General features: G+C 36.8%; 1 protein-coding gene across 2 annotated transcripts in view; it reads right to left on the reverse strand.

Moving 5' to 3' along the window:
* Positions 1-1,102: 1,102 nt before the first annotated feature.
* FBN2 (fibrillin 2) overlaps positions 1,103-16,408 on the reverse strand; it is a 184,239-nt gene continuing 168,933 nt past the window's right edge. The window contains exons 55-65 of one of the 2 annotated variants that reach the window (XM_075136377.1): positions 15,987-16,118; positions 14,508-14,633; positions 11,962-12,168; positions 11,136-11,261; positions 10,404-10,526; positions 10,136-10,252; positions 9,335-9,463; positions 7,555-7,674; positions 6,333-6,564; positions 5,487-5,646; positions 1,103-3,035 (exon numbers count right to left, since the gene is read on the reverse strand). In XM_075136377.1, the coding sequence (XP_074992478.1) occupies positions 2,661-3,035; positions 5,487-5,646; positions 6,333-6,564; positions 7,555-7,674; positions 9,335-9,463; positions 10,136-10,252; positions 10,404-10,526; positions 11,136-11,261; positions 11,962-12,168; positions 14,508-14,633; positions 15,987-16,118 (1,847 nt within the window). In that variant the 3' untranslated portion in view covers positions 1,103-2,660. Of the gene's footprint in view, positions 3,036-5,456; positions 5,647-6,332; positions 6,565-7,554; positions 7,675-9,334; positions 9,464-10,135; positions 10,253-10,403; positions 10,527-11,135; positions 11,262-11,961; positions 12,169-14,507; positions 14,634-15,986; positions 16,119-16,408 lie in introns of both variants that reach the window. The other variant, XM_075136376.1, reaches the window with a different exon arrangement.

Here is a 16,408-nt window from a genome sequence, read left to right on the forward strand (position 1 = left end):
CTTTTATTACTTTATGAACATTTTAGGGAAGAGGAGAGGGACAGCAGGGTGGCAGGAGAGGTATGTTAGCCTGGATCTCTGAAAGCATGGGAAAGAGCAATTTTATGCTGAAGAGAGTTCTCAAATACTAGTAAAACTCATTGTTACAGCATCCAGTAATTAGAACCTTAGACCTACAACTTGGTTTTTAATGCAATTGACTTGTGAAATGCCACTCCTTCAGAACAGCAATAGAATATGTAGGGCTAATTCTGCTGGTCCAGACTGTCTAAGTTTTATACTATATTCAGAAACTAAAGAGTACATGTTAAACAAGCATTTTGCATCTTAGTTCAGTGCTTAACCCAATGTGTCCGATTTCCCTTTCTCTGGCTATTACCGCTGTGACAAAAACATACAGTCAGTATTGGCCATTACTTACGTCGTGGTTTAACCCTATCCCAGCTGAAACTAGGACAACTTAAAAATAATCACCAGTTTAACTCTGAATGGAATAAAAAGACAGCGTAGCTTCTGTAATGAGGTCTTTGTGGAAACCTTGCATACTTTAAGAAAAAACATTTTTTGCACTGTTGGGTTTGACTGTGTACCTAATGAAGGGCATTCAAGGAAGAGACTGCCAGCAAGCAAAGTACCTTCATTGATGGTCTTACCAGATTTTTGCTGTTCAGGTAGGATGGAGGTTTTACACGCCTACTCTTAAATGTATGGGGATTTTTTTTTAGAGCTGAATTATCAAATTTAAATTGTGATGGTCCTTCACCCCTCATTACATGGATAAGCAAAACTTTCTGCAAGGCCAGCCCACTTAAACCTAGTATATTGAGAGGGACAGATTTTGAGAGAGCTAAGGCAGAGTTTTAACTTTTTAGGGACAGTTTAATTACTGTGTTTCAGCTCTGTCATGATAGAGAAACTAAGTCAGCAAATGCTGTACAACCTTAAACGTAAGTGAAGAAGACTTTGCACCATGCAGCTCCTTCTTCTGTTCTGAAATCCTTCAGATTTACAATTAGATGCTTATTTTGTGTAAACAACAGACATTTCAAAGAAAACAACTACTCCAAAATAAGCTTTATTGCAAGAAAAGTGTTGTCTTACTGATACACACCTTCAAACAAAACTTTTTTTTCTTACAAACATTTGATTAAAAATGTACAAAGTTTCTTTTTCTTTTCAAAATCCCCAAACTCAACAAAAGAAAAGAAAAGAAAAGAAAAATCACTGAGTATAACTTGATATAATCTTTGGTCAGCACTGATATGCAACTGAAACAATCCTGGAGTCAGCATGTGCTTTGGCTATTTTCACATATGAGATTCTGTCACATGACTAGTTACAGGCACCAGCTGTCAAAAAAAGCACCATTGAGACATACACTTAACACATAATGGTACGACATTTTAAAAAAAATACTACAGTAAACTAAATGTCAACTCATTGTACAAACATCTTTCTTACAAAATAAGCTATGATAAAATGAGGCGTACGGTGTATAACTACAGTATTAATGAAACCTCTAACAAATGGATTTCAAATACACATTTTCCTTGTCTGCGCTGCATAATTAGTTTGCACATATGGCAGTCCTGATACAGCTTTCAGTTTTTAGTAAATGCACCATTAATTCAAGCCAGCACCAAACAGTATGAAACATCACATGTTCCCTTCAGAGAGACATTTTCTTCAGCTGCCTACAGTAATGCAAGTTTGTAGAGCACCCTTTCTGAGAATGAGGTGTGGTTGCATGTGTGGTTCCTTGAGGTTATTGGAAGGAAGTACAGTACAGTTTGGTTCTGCAATTCTAATGGTATTAAAAGCAGTCAAGGTATTTTGCTACAGTGGTTGTGCCTCTTCTTCCATTATTTGATGTGGGTGATTCAGAATACAATCCTATTGAGCTGCTGTGAAATATGATCTCTGCAGAGACTGATATTGTAATTCTTCTCCTTTAAGACTCTTTTTTTTTCCTTTTTTTTTGAATACTCCAAGTTTTGCAAGAGCACTTTAGAATATCCGTAAGATGTACTACAGTGCTCTTTCAGCTCTGATGATACATTTTAAAATTACTTATATACTATTTGGATGACTGGCCCAAATACAAAAGGAAACATCTTTCAAATCTCTTTTTTTTTAATTAAGAAAGTACCTCTAAAATGTTATAGCTCAAATTTATAAATCTAAAGAAAAACAAGCAAGTTTCCCTTTTCGTTTACATAATTTGTTATTTTCTCCATATATTACTGCATTAAAAATAAATAAACTTCTATATTTTTTTTAATTAGGAACTATAGCAAAATACCCAAAGTGTTACAGACTGCTAACAGGAAAAAAAAAGCTCACATTTTTGTGCCATTTAGTGCCATATGATGACTCCTTGAACTTTAGCTTTTTAATATACTTTAAATTGAGGTTATATAAAAGATACAGTAACCATGATCGCCCTTGTAATCAAAGTTTTGGCGGTGGCAAAGTTTAAGTTACCCTCCTGCAAGGGTGGTTCTGCAGTCTCGGCAGGTTGGAAAGAAAGAGGTCTTCCCCTCTCCCTTCCTCCCCCAGAAGTCAGTGACTATTTCAAAGCCTTTGAAAAGCAGATATGCTCAGGTGGGTAGATAGGTGAACAGAAGTGACTGAAGAATTGGACTCTGTCTGGAAGATGGCTAGTAGAGGTCTACCCACAGCCTCATTCTGAGAGCTTCCCCGAGCTCTCCTAGGAGGTAGTTGTCCTCATTGCTGTCTTCCAGTTTCTGCAGCTCCTTTTTCTTAAACAGAGGAATGCTAGTGATTTCCAGTGTGTGAGTTCCAGGCACTGACTTTTTCTTAACTGTGTGCAAATAACTCAGTCCATCCCTCTGATGGATTTGAAAGATGCCATCATCATTGCCATGTGAGATGATGTAGCGCACATGGTTGGTAAGGGGCTCGATGGCTGGCATGAGTTCTAGGATGTGCTCCTTGTTGTCAAGCCTGGAAATGTTGACTCTTATCTTCAAAGGACTATCCATGTCTAAACTTTCCAAGCTAATCTTCTCCATCTGAAGTAAAGGAGGAAAGATTGTTTAGAGCAGGAGAAAAACAGATATTCACTTGCATTGAGAGAAGAATAATATGTGATTATTAACAGTTTCTGTATTTGTCAAAATCTAGCTGTGAAAGAAGCAACTGTAAATCCCTTCCACCTTGGAGAACCGCTTGATTTCATATAACACATCCTGTAAATCTTAAAGGCTTCTCACACAGGTTTAACAGGATAATTAAAGTTACAGCATCAGGTCTACAGAGGGGGCTCAGACTTCAGGCTCTTTTCAGAATCTGTTTAAGTTCATGCTTGCAAAAAGTCCATGTAAAGAAGAGACCTATGTTTACTACTGCAGTAAAGACTGTACGTGAGGCACAGTCTTGTTCTTATGATCAACTTCAGTGAGGAGCATTACAGAAACACATACCACAACACTGTATGGGAATTCCCTGAAACTTCTGGTAAAACTGTTTTAATGAATCCTAGCTTCTAAAAACAAGCAGGCTCAGCATTTGGTGATGAGGAAGTACAGTGCTTATAAAGGAAATGGAAGTAAGGAGAGAACTGCTGTATTGTTAGCCTTCTGCAGAAAGGGCTGGTATGTCACATTCTCCAATTACATCCTATTTGGAGTGTGGAAAAAAGTCCCAGCATCATTTTTTCTGACAAATCAGTCATGTTCTTTTTTACTTTGAGCTTCAGGATAGTTATGCTGCAGATGTGAATCTGTGCAGAGGTGTTAGCTGTGAACACACTTGGGGGAGGGGGGCGACAATGAGTGCATTCCTAGAAAAGCCATCTAACAAGCAACGGCTTTTGAAAGTGCTTCTACAAAAACATATAGGCTGTAGTCTTCTTCAGGAAACCTCATACTGTGAGGTACCTAGCCTATATGTCAAGATCCTTTCATGCTTGTAAAGATAGCAAAGGATTTCTCTCTCTGAGGGAATTCCAATCACATGTGAGTGCATATGTGTACTAATATGTAATGTAATTAAAAACACATGGTGAAAACAAGGAAAATTTGTGGACAGGAGCAAGTACTGTAGTGACTTAAATACCGCACCCCCTAGATGTCATTAGTGATGAGATTATTTCTTTTTTCACGTAGTTTTATGGATGTGAAACCTTTCACTTTTACTGCTCACGATGTTCTAGTAATAACATCTGAAAAGGTTAATGCTATAAAAAAAAGTAGTAACAAGATATAACAATTATGAACTAGATATGAAATTAACTGTGCAACAGAAAAAATGCTTTTCAAAACATCCATGTATTTCTGTGGTGGGTTGACCACAGAATTCAGACTGGAACAGGTCCAATGGGAGTGGCAGTGGGGAGGGAAAAGGGATGTTTGTGGGACGTATGGATGTGTGTGGGGAAATGAAACATTTATGTTTTAAGTGCCATATCCTTTAGATCAGAAATTAACGGGATTACTGACTTTAGAAATTTTGCCAATACAAGATCTGGCTTTGATGGCATCATGCAAAGTAGTGTGGAGGCTGGAGCTGCTGGATTGTTTAACGTCCTTACCCTTTTAGAAAGGAAACTTGTTTTCCCATTGTTTCAATGTAACTTGTTTCCCCATTCTTTCAATGTAACTTGTGTGGCTAGCACACCTTACCATTTTAATTGAGGGTTTGCATTTTGCCTGTTCGCATTACACAGCTCTTGTACTACTGAAGGAAAATCTGTGTGTCCCCCTAAATTGAAGGGGACTAAATTGAGTCAGTGTCCCATTACTGCAGATTTCAAGACCACAGCTAATGCTACAAGACAACATCATATCATGCAGATAAAGCAGATAACAGATATACTTGTAACTTTTGGAAAAAAGCATCTAAAAGGTGTAAATTGTACGGCTGTCCTTTCATGAGTATCCCATAACTTGTTTATATAAGTCCACAAAATGCAGTAAGAAAAAAAATTAAGTCCGAAATGTAACTCTCTAATACCCTCAGCAGTTCTGCAAATATTGGACTTAAGTGTATCAGCTAGGTCATGGACTCTAGTCTCCCGTAACTGTGAGCAACCATGGAATAGACACTTAGACTAAAATGATCTGCAAGAAGATCTATTTAGCTGTCCCAGACCACAAAATGCTGGCTAATCTCCTGACAGTAGAACAGATTGCAGACATGACCAGTTTCCTAGCTCTCTGTAATTATAGGAAAATTATTTCCCTGAATATATTTTGAGGAACTAGATCACATCTCGCACTACAAAGGATTCTTTACAAGCTTTAAAAACTTCATCCATTCATAGTTGTTGATGTCTTTCTGATTGTCACATCACTCCTGCCAATAGGACCCAAGTGTGAAAACCACTGAGGCAGGGGAAAAAAGATTTTCACCATTGCATGTGGCCTGTTAAAAAATTCCCGCCATTTACTGATAGTGTTGAGTATGGTATCTCTGAAAATACCTCGAAGTACATTATAGTGCTTATTTATCCTGGTACATACAGTGTCATTAGCACTTCTCTTCCTCCTGTTGTCTTTTTTGGAATAGCCATTGATTTTGCACTCATAACATGCTTCAGGGGACAAAGCATTCTCTTCATCAGCATCTCCATCCAGTGGCAGGTACTGGCCTTTGTTAAATCCCATCCCTGAGACACAGTGGCTGTTGAACAAAAACATGTTTTAGTTACTTCTTGCAGTTTTATGAACTGCCCTGTTGAATGGAAAGTGAGTATATGTAATCTGTACCACAGTGTCTGTATCCCCTTCCTTTCCTTTCTCGCAGCAGGAGGTCTGTGTGTTAATTTTCTTGACGCTAGTGTGGCATACTGAATGAAATACAACCATTGGCTAAAGGTCTGTAGGCTTTTCTAATCTTCATTTACAAGTTTTACAAAGGAACAGAAAAAACCAGCCTGCCCTGAACTTTGGAACTGAAGAATTTAGCCAATTACAAATTGTCACATACCAGAACAATACTAATTTGTGTTTGATATTCTGGGTTGATCAGTGTGGCTTAAAACCATTAATTATCTCAGTACAGATGGTACCTATCCTTAGGGAGGAACAGTCCTCATTGCGCAGGTTTGTGAAGGAGTTCTTGTGCTGATCCTGGGAGAGAAAGCAGAACTAATTGCTTAATGTTGCTTATATACTAGATTTAAAATGAGTGTCATGCTACATGTACGGACATCTTTTTTTCTATCTTATTGTGTGCAAAGGAGTAGAAAGGATGACTTAGTAGCCTGTCCTTCATTTGCACCTCTGCTCTTCAGTCTGACTAGGGTCCAGTCTTTTTATAGCTTTCTGAATGTGTCTTTGATGAATGACTGTGTGGAGATAACTCACCCTTGTCCAACTCTGTAATAGCCAGGTGGACAACCACAAAGATAACCACCTTCAGTGTTGGAACAACCATAATTGCAGGGGTTCTTGGTAGAAGAACACTCATTCACATCATGGCATGCACTGGAGAATTGGTCATAAGAAAATCCAGATGGGCAGGCACACTTGTAACTTCCAAGTGTGTTGTAGCAAGAAGCAGAGCCACATGCGTTAGGATTGGAGCATTCATTTTCATCTAGTAAGCAAAAAAAAGTATATTGGTATCTTCTAATCTGATAGATATCAGGCAAGCATGACATAGCTAACAAACCAGAATATCTGCAAGTCCTAGGGTTCTGCTAGATCCTTGACCTCATTACGCCACAGAGACTTGGCTCTCTGAAGAAAAAGTACATTGGATCAGGACAGTAAGATCAGCCTGTAAGAAATGTATGGCAGTGCTCACAGCCCATGCTCTGATTATGACACCATTGACAGAGAACCATGAAAGCAAACTTGAAAGGGTAAATACATTATGGTGCCTTGCAAACAGTACAGGATAGGATTGTTTGGGTGTGTGTTGTTTTTTATTAAAAAAAAAATGCCCACATTTCATTTGGTATGGGAGTTAGCTTAGTTCATGAAACACAGAAAAGAAATGATGGATTGAATGAGCAAAACCTACAATAAAACTGCTGAGCTGATCAATTTGTCCCTGTTCCATGCCCAAAGAACTAATGTTGGCCTTAAGACTGTATTTTGGAAGTAAGAAACCCTTAATGGATATGTTGATATTTTTTCTCCCCATTCACCATAGCTGCTATTCTGTAGTATTCTCAAATTGCTAATGATGGTGAGTGATTCTTACTGATGAAAGGTGGGATTTTTTTCTTTTTCTTTTGTCCCCCACCCCCAGCAGAGGTATTTACATTGATGCTTTCAGGAATTCAATTAACATCTTTCCAGCTTTCTAAAATGGGGATTTTTCCAAGGAGAGAATTTAGCCTTTACTAGGAAAACTCCTTGTCACATAGAGTTTCAACAGGATGAGTGTGTTTTATTGTTACCTTATGTCATTGATTTATGTTGGGAGTAATAAGTGTATGGAAGGAGGGGGAGAGAAGAAAAAAACATTTGTTTGCATACCCTTTGTTCTGCCCATTCCTGTCCTCGCCTGGCAGTTGTCACTATAAACACTATGACACCTTTGCAGTTTAAATGTATTCTGTGCTGTTTGTTTCCTTACCAACACATTGATTCCACTGGTAATGCTGAATATATCCTTGTGGGCATCCACATCTGTATCCACCCAGGATGTTTTGACAGCCATGCTGGCACCTATGGTTTCCATCACATTCATCCACATCTTTGCAGTCGGGAGAGAAGTAGAACATGAAAGAACACACAATTATACACATTGCCAAATACGTTACTCACTTTGATCATAATCATTGAAACACCAGTATTTATGACAGAGGAGTACTGCTGTAAGATGGAAGCACCACTCTTCTTTTGGAAAAGTCTTTTGGAAAGCCTGAAAGTCAATTAATGTAGTGTTCTTTCTATCTATCAATAATCCGATTGGAGCTTTTGAGCCTTTACATTCCTCAGATTTGGAGAAGAAACACTATTCCTGGTAATCCCACATGATGTTGCTTTGATGTAATGTTTAGAATCTAAATGGTTTTTTATTTCAGTTTTCAAACCAACTACGTAGGACTAAGCTTTCAGTTTTCTGGAACATATTGAAGTGTTTGAATATGAGGATACATACCAAATTTGCATGTAAGTGCTTACCTTTGCAATTAAAAAGAAAAAGCCATCTAAAAAGTCTCTGAGGTATGTGTAAATAAAGGAGAAAGCCACAAAGAAAAAACAAAATGTAAAAACTGTCATCTGAAATAGTGTCTGCTGTAAGAAATAAGTAGATTGTAAGCAACCTAATGTGTCAGGTACAGTATGCAGTTCTCGTAAAAAATAAAAAATCATGCATGATATCACAGATTCTAGGTTACACTCTAGTTGTCCACAGTTGGGAATTGTGATGTCCCAAAGCCTGAGGTGCAGAAAACCATCCTGCCAGGAACAGAAAGCTGTCATTTTATCAGTAATGGCAATTCTAATCTGCTAGTTGTGTACGTATCTCGTGAATGCTTTGATATGTATAATTTAGTGTTTTGTTTCATAGGTGCTGGGTAAAGTACACAATAAGGATGTATCTACTTTATAAGAACAAAGTAATCTGACAGAAAATAATGCTTTCTAAAACTTCTGCCTGCGTGTATTCTGCACTGTTACTCTAGAAATAAGCTCTAAATACCAATTCCTGTTTTAAATGTTGTATCAAGGTAGCTGACATTTTGAGATGTCATAAATTTGTGCACGTATACCTCTGCATTTCTAATTCTCAGCAGCCAGATGGCCTAGTACTGCCTTTTAATTTCTTCTTTGCTCAATATCTGAGGCCCACTGAAGAGTCTGGAGATCTCAAATAGAGATTTCCTGACTGGGGCTCCCTTTCGGGCCAACAGAGAGAGATGAAGCTCAACAATGTAATTTGTGTTTTAACTGTAGTGAATTACCCTTCTAAATGTCTATCTCTATGGTAGAAGACTGAAAGTACGGAATTTAGAATCTAATCTTAGATACGTTCAGGGGGATGATTACAATTAGCTGAAACAAAAATTGTAGATTCTGTTTAGACTGTATGAAAATGAAAATGAAAAAGAAGAAACTGGACTTTTAGATGCATAAATCTATGTGAAGTTGAAATGGCAGCCTGGAAACAGTTGTTCAAGAGTTCAGCTAAAAAGTCACTTTTTATTCTAATCTGTGTAAAAATTACTCAGGCAGTATGTTGTTACATATAATTATGCTTAAAATTACTCAGATACATTCCTATTTCTTTTTGGTATTTACTTTTACTATGACTGGTGCTTTGTTTTATCTGTCTTTGACACCACAGGATTCACTAGACACAGAAGTAAGGATTTGCACCGTAAAAAAATTCGACCTTCACTAGTTACCTTCGCAGTTTAATCCAGTAGAATCCAGAGAAAATCCCCTTTGACATTCACAGGTAAAACTTCCGGGGGTGTTTTGGCAAATTCCTTTTGATCCACAAAGCGATGGCTGAGAACCACATTCATTGTTGTCTTAAAAATGCAGAGGAGAGAGAAGAAGGTTGGTATACCCTGTGGCATGATTTTAGACATGTTCATGTAACATTTCTTACGAGGCTGAAATCCACAGAGATACAACAGTTTATTTTGAAAATGTAGCCTTTCATATTTAAATGTCAGATGACCTGATGACCCATGCAGAGCTATGAGTAATTAATAAATTGGAAGTGCAACTTGTAATTCAGTTATGAGTGCAAAAGACCCAGTATGTAATTGCTGACAGTGGAAAAATGCTGCACTTCTGTATTAGCTGAAATAAAGTAGTTTCAGTTGGCAAGAGTCATACATATGCTTAAGATCTAAAGACATCTGTATCTATTAAAAAAGAAAATGCAGTCTGTTTTTGTTTAACTACATTTTTAAATCAGATTTTAATACTTTACCCCTTTGTCTCCATGTGGTTATACTTAGAATATAATAACATGTATTAAGTATGTACAAGTGTTCACTAAGCAAGAAAATACAAATGGTGGATAGACTGATTTTTCTTTAGCTGTAATTGTTGCTTTTCAAAATCTGTTTTCTGGACTGATGACATTATTGCTCTGTATTATTACTGTTTATACAGAGCAAAAGAAATGAATGAGAATTGAGAATGTTGTTCTTACAGAAAAACTGATGCAAGAAAACTAATGTTTTTCTTACCAATACAAGCTGTGTGATGTTGCGTAAAACCCGGTGGACATTTGCATGTGAAGCCTCCAAGGGTGTTGACACAGAGAAACTGACAATTGTGTTGTTTGGTTTGACATTCATCAAGATCTGAAAGTAAGAGATGTTGTTGTCTTAAGAAAAGTCAACAAAAAAAGAGATACATTTAGTCTAACCTGATAAAAACATCACACTTCAAAACTAGTTCCTGTTAAGTCAAAGTGCAACAAAATTAAAAGTTACTGTGTATAACTTTCTTTACCTTTACATGTCTTTCCATCTTCTTGAAGGATGTAGCCCCGAGGACATGAGCACTGATAGCTCCCTTCTGAGTTCTTGCAGATAAAATTGCATGGTTTAGGAGACTGGGAGCACTCATCAAGATCTAAAGAGAGAAACTGTTAAGTATCTGTTGTACTGATTTCTTTGTCTGTCTTTAAAGGATGTTTTCTAAACAGCACTGTATTTAAGAGAAAAATGTTTGTAGAAAAAGTCCCCAATTTACATTTGTTCAGAGTTCCTATTTCTTTCTCTATGGATGTGTTGCTGTGGAGTTTCTAGGGAGTTGCCACTACAGTGACAAACTGAGTGTCTTGAAAGATAACATCCTAGAGCGACAGTGGCATTAATATTTCCATCTAAGGACTAAGTATTTATTTTGGGGCATACTATGGTATACTTGTATATGTCAACCAACATAAAGTGGGAAAAGTGGAAAGTGGGAAACTGTAGACCACAAAGTAATAAGCTGGTTTGTCAGTCAAAATGATTATACAGCTGAAACATATTTCAGTGCTCATTCTACTGCAGGAATATTGCCAGTAGAGCTTGCTTCTCGATTTCCCCAAATAAAATACAAAAATAGAAGTGCATATTAGGAAAAGAAAGATAGAAAAGAGATAAAGAGAAAAAACTGCTTTGATACAAAGGTTTACAGAGGTTGATACATCATGTACCAATTAAAAAAATAACTGATTAAGATATTGAATCTTACCAATACAAGATGTGCCGCTTATGTCAGTGGTATAGCCAACTTTGCAAAAGCATCGGAAGGAGCCCATAGTGTTAATACACTGTCCATTTCTACATAGGTTTGGCATGACCTTACATTCATCAATATCTGTACAGAAAATATTAAACACGTCATCTTTCAGTTTTAAATTTGACTTTTTTCTTCTCTTTCATTTTTGCACTGTTCCTCATCATTACGCTTCTGATAGGAACTTTACCCTTTCTTTCTCTTTAAAAATGGATCTGAATTCAAAGTCAAACATCCTTCAAACTTTCCTTATTGTTTTTTGTATCAAAACCTTCCTGCTATTTCATTGGGTAATCAGGTTCCAGTTTTGCTAACTCAAAACACAAAACCCATAGAAGTGAATTTTCTTATGACCAGTTAGGTGATGTCAAAAATTTTTCACCACAATTTAAAAATGTACATTAGCTTCTGCTTCCTGTGTGGAAATAGTGACTGCAAAGCATTCAATGAGACTGTTGTTAGAACAACTGTTGTTGCCTTTGCCATGTATGCATCTTTTCAGCATACAGAAGGTTTGGGATCATTTCTAGCTTTTAGTTACTGGTTGGTACTCCTGTTTTAGATCCCAACCCTGAAAACTCTGCACAGCTGTGAGTATTCTGGTTGCAGCTACTGTTTAAAGGTGTTTTTAATTTCTGGTCTCTCAGCAGCATTTGAAAAATCAAACTCTGTTCTTTCACAGGAAATTCTTCGAAGGAACTTCAAAGACAATTCTGCATTTTCTTAAATATGTGAGCATATTCGTTTCCCCTTTTCTGCCTCTTTTCATCCCTGCAAATACCTCTTCCATCTGTAGTATAGCCTGGTCCGTGTGGACAGAGTTTCTTATACTGGGTGGTTCCGGGAAACGGACAGAGCTCACACTGGTTACCCCAGCCCCGGCCTCCATCACAGCAGCACTCAGATTTAGTGACAAGATTCCGGCTGCTTGAAGCCATCTGACACATTGTCTGTAAAACTTCAGCAAAGCAAAACCCTTGGCGATTATCTGTAAGGAAGAAGTAGAGAGATCAAGAAAGAGTAGGAGATAAACATTTGATCCATTAGGCATCTGATGTATTATTCTGGCCCTCTGTCAACTCATGCAAGCACTAGAAGATTATTAGCAACCAGTCTGTGAAGTCTATTTTGATTTAGCCTTTCAGATTTGTTGTGTCTTCTGATAATCTGCTGCCATTCCAATTGTATTTCAGACATTCCTAAAGTTCAATATCTGCATGAGTTGGGTAAGAGTTTTACTTCTAGGAAGGTTGTGCCCTGGGGCATATCTGCTTGATATGAGCTTGCTTGATAGCAAAACAGGCTACAGGCCAAACTGAGCTTCCGCTTAAGCTGCCTATATTTCGCTTGCATTTGAACAACTTACTTGGAGTGGGATTAGAAATTTCTTTTGTTTGTTTGTTTTACTGGTCAAAATAGCATGTCTGATCATCTGTAATTATCCTGTTGTGGTTTAAATGACAAAATCCTTAGCACTTGGAAGTTTCTATGGAACTCAGTACTTTTTCAGTGGCACTCCTAGTTTTTGTTGGGGGGAGAAAAAGAAAGATTTATATGGCCTTACTGTTGATCTGTCCCTTTCTAATTCTGTTTTCCTTAATTTTTAAATCTTTTGGTTAATACCTGTCTATCATGAAAGAGGCGCAAAACTTCAGAGTCATTAAGCTCCTACAATTTCCTTCCAATTGGGGAGCTGAGATTCCAGCTGTCAGTGTAATGGAAACTCCAAATTTTGCAGAGATGGTATCTTCTAACTAGGCTATGTCACCTGTCTTATTTGTTAATTAAAATGGAGATATTGTCAACTATGGTCTGACAGATGCTTATATGTATCAACGTGTATATGTATCAACACCCAGCTGACCTTCTCTTTTACAAGTATGAGCAGTAGAATCTGTACATTTCTTACATGAATCAGGTAAAATGCAAACTTTGGCTTTAGGCAAAACTTACTTTGGGTGCCTGGTAACTTAACTGTTTACATCAAATAAAGCTGTCCTCACTGAAAGTGTCAGTTGTGAGACAGCATGTTTGCTGTAGTAATTTGCAAGACTCAGCAGATTTCTCTTCTCCTAGATGGGTATGTTGTGCAGGTCTTCATGCACATTATGACTTGAGGAACATATAATGCTTTGTCCCCAATTTGAGATGTGGAATAAATTTTAATGTGAACAGAATATAAAGGTTTGCACAATATATTTAAAATAATGTCATCTAAGACTAAATGTTTGTGCTTTAATTCTGAAGAAATACTTTGTTTCTGCCAGACTAATTTTTCATTGTAATTTCTGATCGAGGAAACCCTAAAGGAAAAGCAGCAATGAGCAAACTAACCCAAAACATAGTTTTCAGAGAATAATAAGAAAATCATATATTAAATATAAGAAAGCAATAATGACCTCCAAGCAGGGTATCTGCCTGGCATTAATGACTGGCTGGGGTTAACAGACTGCAACATCCTCTTCCCATCTGGTCTTAATCCTTAGGAAATACCCTGCTCTTCCAATGTTATTGCTTTGCCATGAAGTCAGCACACTACTGATAACAATTTACAGGGAACTGGTTTTATATACTTGCATAAGATAATACAAAAGTATTTTTGATGCAAGAATACTAATAAATACTCATACAGTTTCAGTATTGTAAAACACTTTGAAGTATCTACACTTGAACACTGATCATGAGAAAGTAAGGTTTTGCAGTTCTTTTTGATTTCTAAAAAGAGAACAATTAGTTTTATAGTGCAAATGACAAGTCTGAACATATTGAAAAGGACATACAGGTTGATGAATATAAACTCCTTCATCAGCATTTAATAAACTCCTTCATCAGCATTTAATTAAAACTTTTTAATATATCTTGCAATTTTTTGGTGAAATCCTAGTATTTTGTATTCACAATCACTGTCTGAATTAAAAGTACAGAAAATTCAGATGCCTAGTTGCAGTACTGTGGTGCTTAAGATCGCGTTCTGAATATGGAAACAATTTTGCTCTGCATCTCAGTTTTTGATATATCTAAGGTAACTAAATTCTGCTTTTTCTTTGAAAATACCTGTATTTTGTCTGGATAGTGTTGCTCAGCACCATATTGTCCTTTGGAATTTAGACACTTCTATGTGAGGCCCCTGATTTCTAGACTCAGCTGACATTCTCAAGATGCTCCTCATTCCTATCATTATTTAATATCGTAGCATCGTTTAATTAATAAGGATCACTATTTAATTTCTGTAGATATGAGAGCTGTGAGGTACTCCGAAACCTAATTTACACTCTACATCCTTTATACTTCAATGTATGATGAAATGTATATGAAAGAGGCATTTACCAAGACACTCAATGCCTGATGGACTTGACAGGAATCCTTCATTACATTCACATCGGTAGCTCCCAATAACGTTCACGCAACGACCATTTTCACAGATACCTGGCTTGGTGCGGCATTCATTTTCATCTTTACAAAAATGTAATTAAAAAAAAAATTGTTACAAGGAAATATATCAGACTCATAGAATGTGTTAATTATTCTGTGTAATATTTGCAAAATATTTGGAAGAATGGAAAATCAACAACTGATTAAGCCTGGAAGCACTATCCTGTTCCATTCCTTATGTACTGCATCCTAGGACAAAACCTTTAATCCTTGTATGTTCTTTGTAACTTATAACAAGAAGCAGAAAACACTTGCATCAGAGCAAGTTCTAGTCATAACTTTTACCTGGCAAGTAACATTTAAATGAAATTGGAATACATGCATGATTTGAGTAACAAATTTTCACTTTGTAATCATTAAGAGTCTCTGAAATTCACATTGACCTCTTCTGCAGTCAGTCACATTTCAGTCTGCACATCATTTCCCTGAAACAGTTTACAATCTTAGTGTATTTTCTTCCACAGCTGATGGCACAGATACTGAAGCAATTACACACCTTCACAGATGCTTAAAATAAAACCTCAGAAAAACCTCAGGTGATTTAAAGGCAGCATTACATGGCAAAAAAGGCAAAATTCTTGTTAATACAGATTATCTCCCCTGAAAAAAATCATAAAGATCTGTAAAGAAGAATAGTCATTCTCTTGCTGAAGGAACACCATTTTAAAATATTTTCATTTAAAGCATTCACTGAGATGGATGTTAATTTTTTTTTTTCCTCTAAGCCAATGAGGAGCAGCCTCAGCTACTTCTGTCCACAGAGAACTTTGGAATGGTGTTGGGTTTTTTTATGTACCAGAGGAAAGTATAATTTGCCAAAATGTAGCTATCGTTTCCCCCTCAACTAATTGAGAAAAAGATGGAGGAAAGCTGTTTGCTTACTTACAGGATGGAGAATTATCTTGAACTGTGGCAGTTTCCACATCTTTTGCTCTTCATGGCTTTTGTATGTTGTTTCAGAATCTTACAGTTTTAATTCTTTAAGGAACTGCCACATTATTTATAAACAGTATTAATGCTAAAAGTGTAACTTTTTTATTTATGATAATTTTGCTTCCTACTCATCAAATGAGGTCTCTTTTATTTAGCAACTTAATTTTTTAAATCTAACAAGTGTCTGAAAAACTTTCTGATTTTGTTGTACAAACCAGAGTTGTTATTCTGAAATACTTACTAGTCATTTAGAACTACTCTCAGATAAGGCTCAAACCTTGATATAAAAAAGAAAGTTTAAGATGTTGGGCATCATTAGCGATCTTAAGTGTCCTTTATGAATTGCTATTTTCTAGTTTACTATATACATACACAGAGAATTTTTCATTTGTTTGCTTGCTTGTATTTCAGTAGATGTCTTCTCCCCTTTCTAAGCTTTACCTGTGCAGCCCTCTCCATCAGGTCTCCGGGTCATTCCAGGAGGACAAATGCACATGAAGGTACCAATCAAATTTTTGCACATCATGCCTCTTGATTCGCAGTCATGGAGACTTTCAGCACACTCATCCAGATCTGGAAAAAAAAATGTATTTTGTGTTTGGGCTTCTTTCCGGTAGCTTCAGTTACTGAAGACAACAAGCACTTTCTCAAGAAAAACTAACAAGCTCTGAAGAAAAATCTGAGAGCTATGCTTAGCTGCAGTTGTCTTAATCATTGTGAGCTGTATCATCTTGTCACGTTAAAGATGAACTTCACCACTGTGACCTTCTTGGCTTTATAATCACCGTCAAGGGGGTACACTTGATAACAAAAACACTAGATACTGGTCTTACATAAGTTCTGAAAGAGTAAATCATCATCTG

This window comes from Calonectris borealis, chromosome Z (assembly GCF_964195595.1).
Source record: "Calonectris borealis chromosome Z, bCalBor7.hap1.2, whole genome shotgun sequence".
NCBI classification, from domain to species: Eukaryota; Metazoa; Chordata; class Aves; order Procellariiformes; family Procellariidae; genus Calonectris; species Calonectris borealis.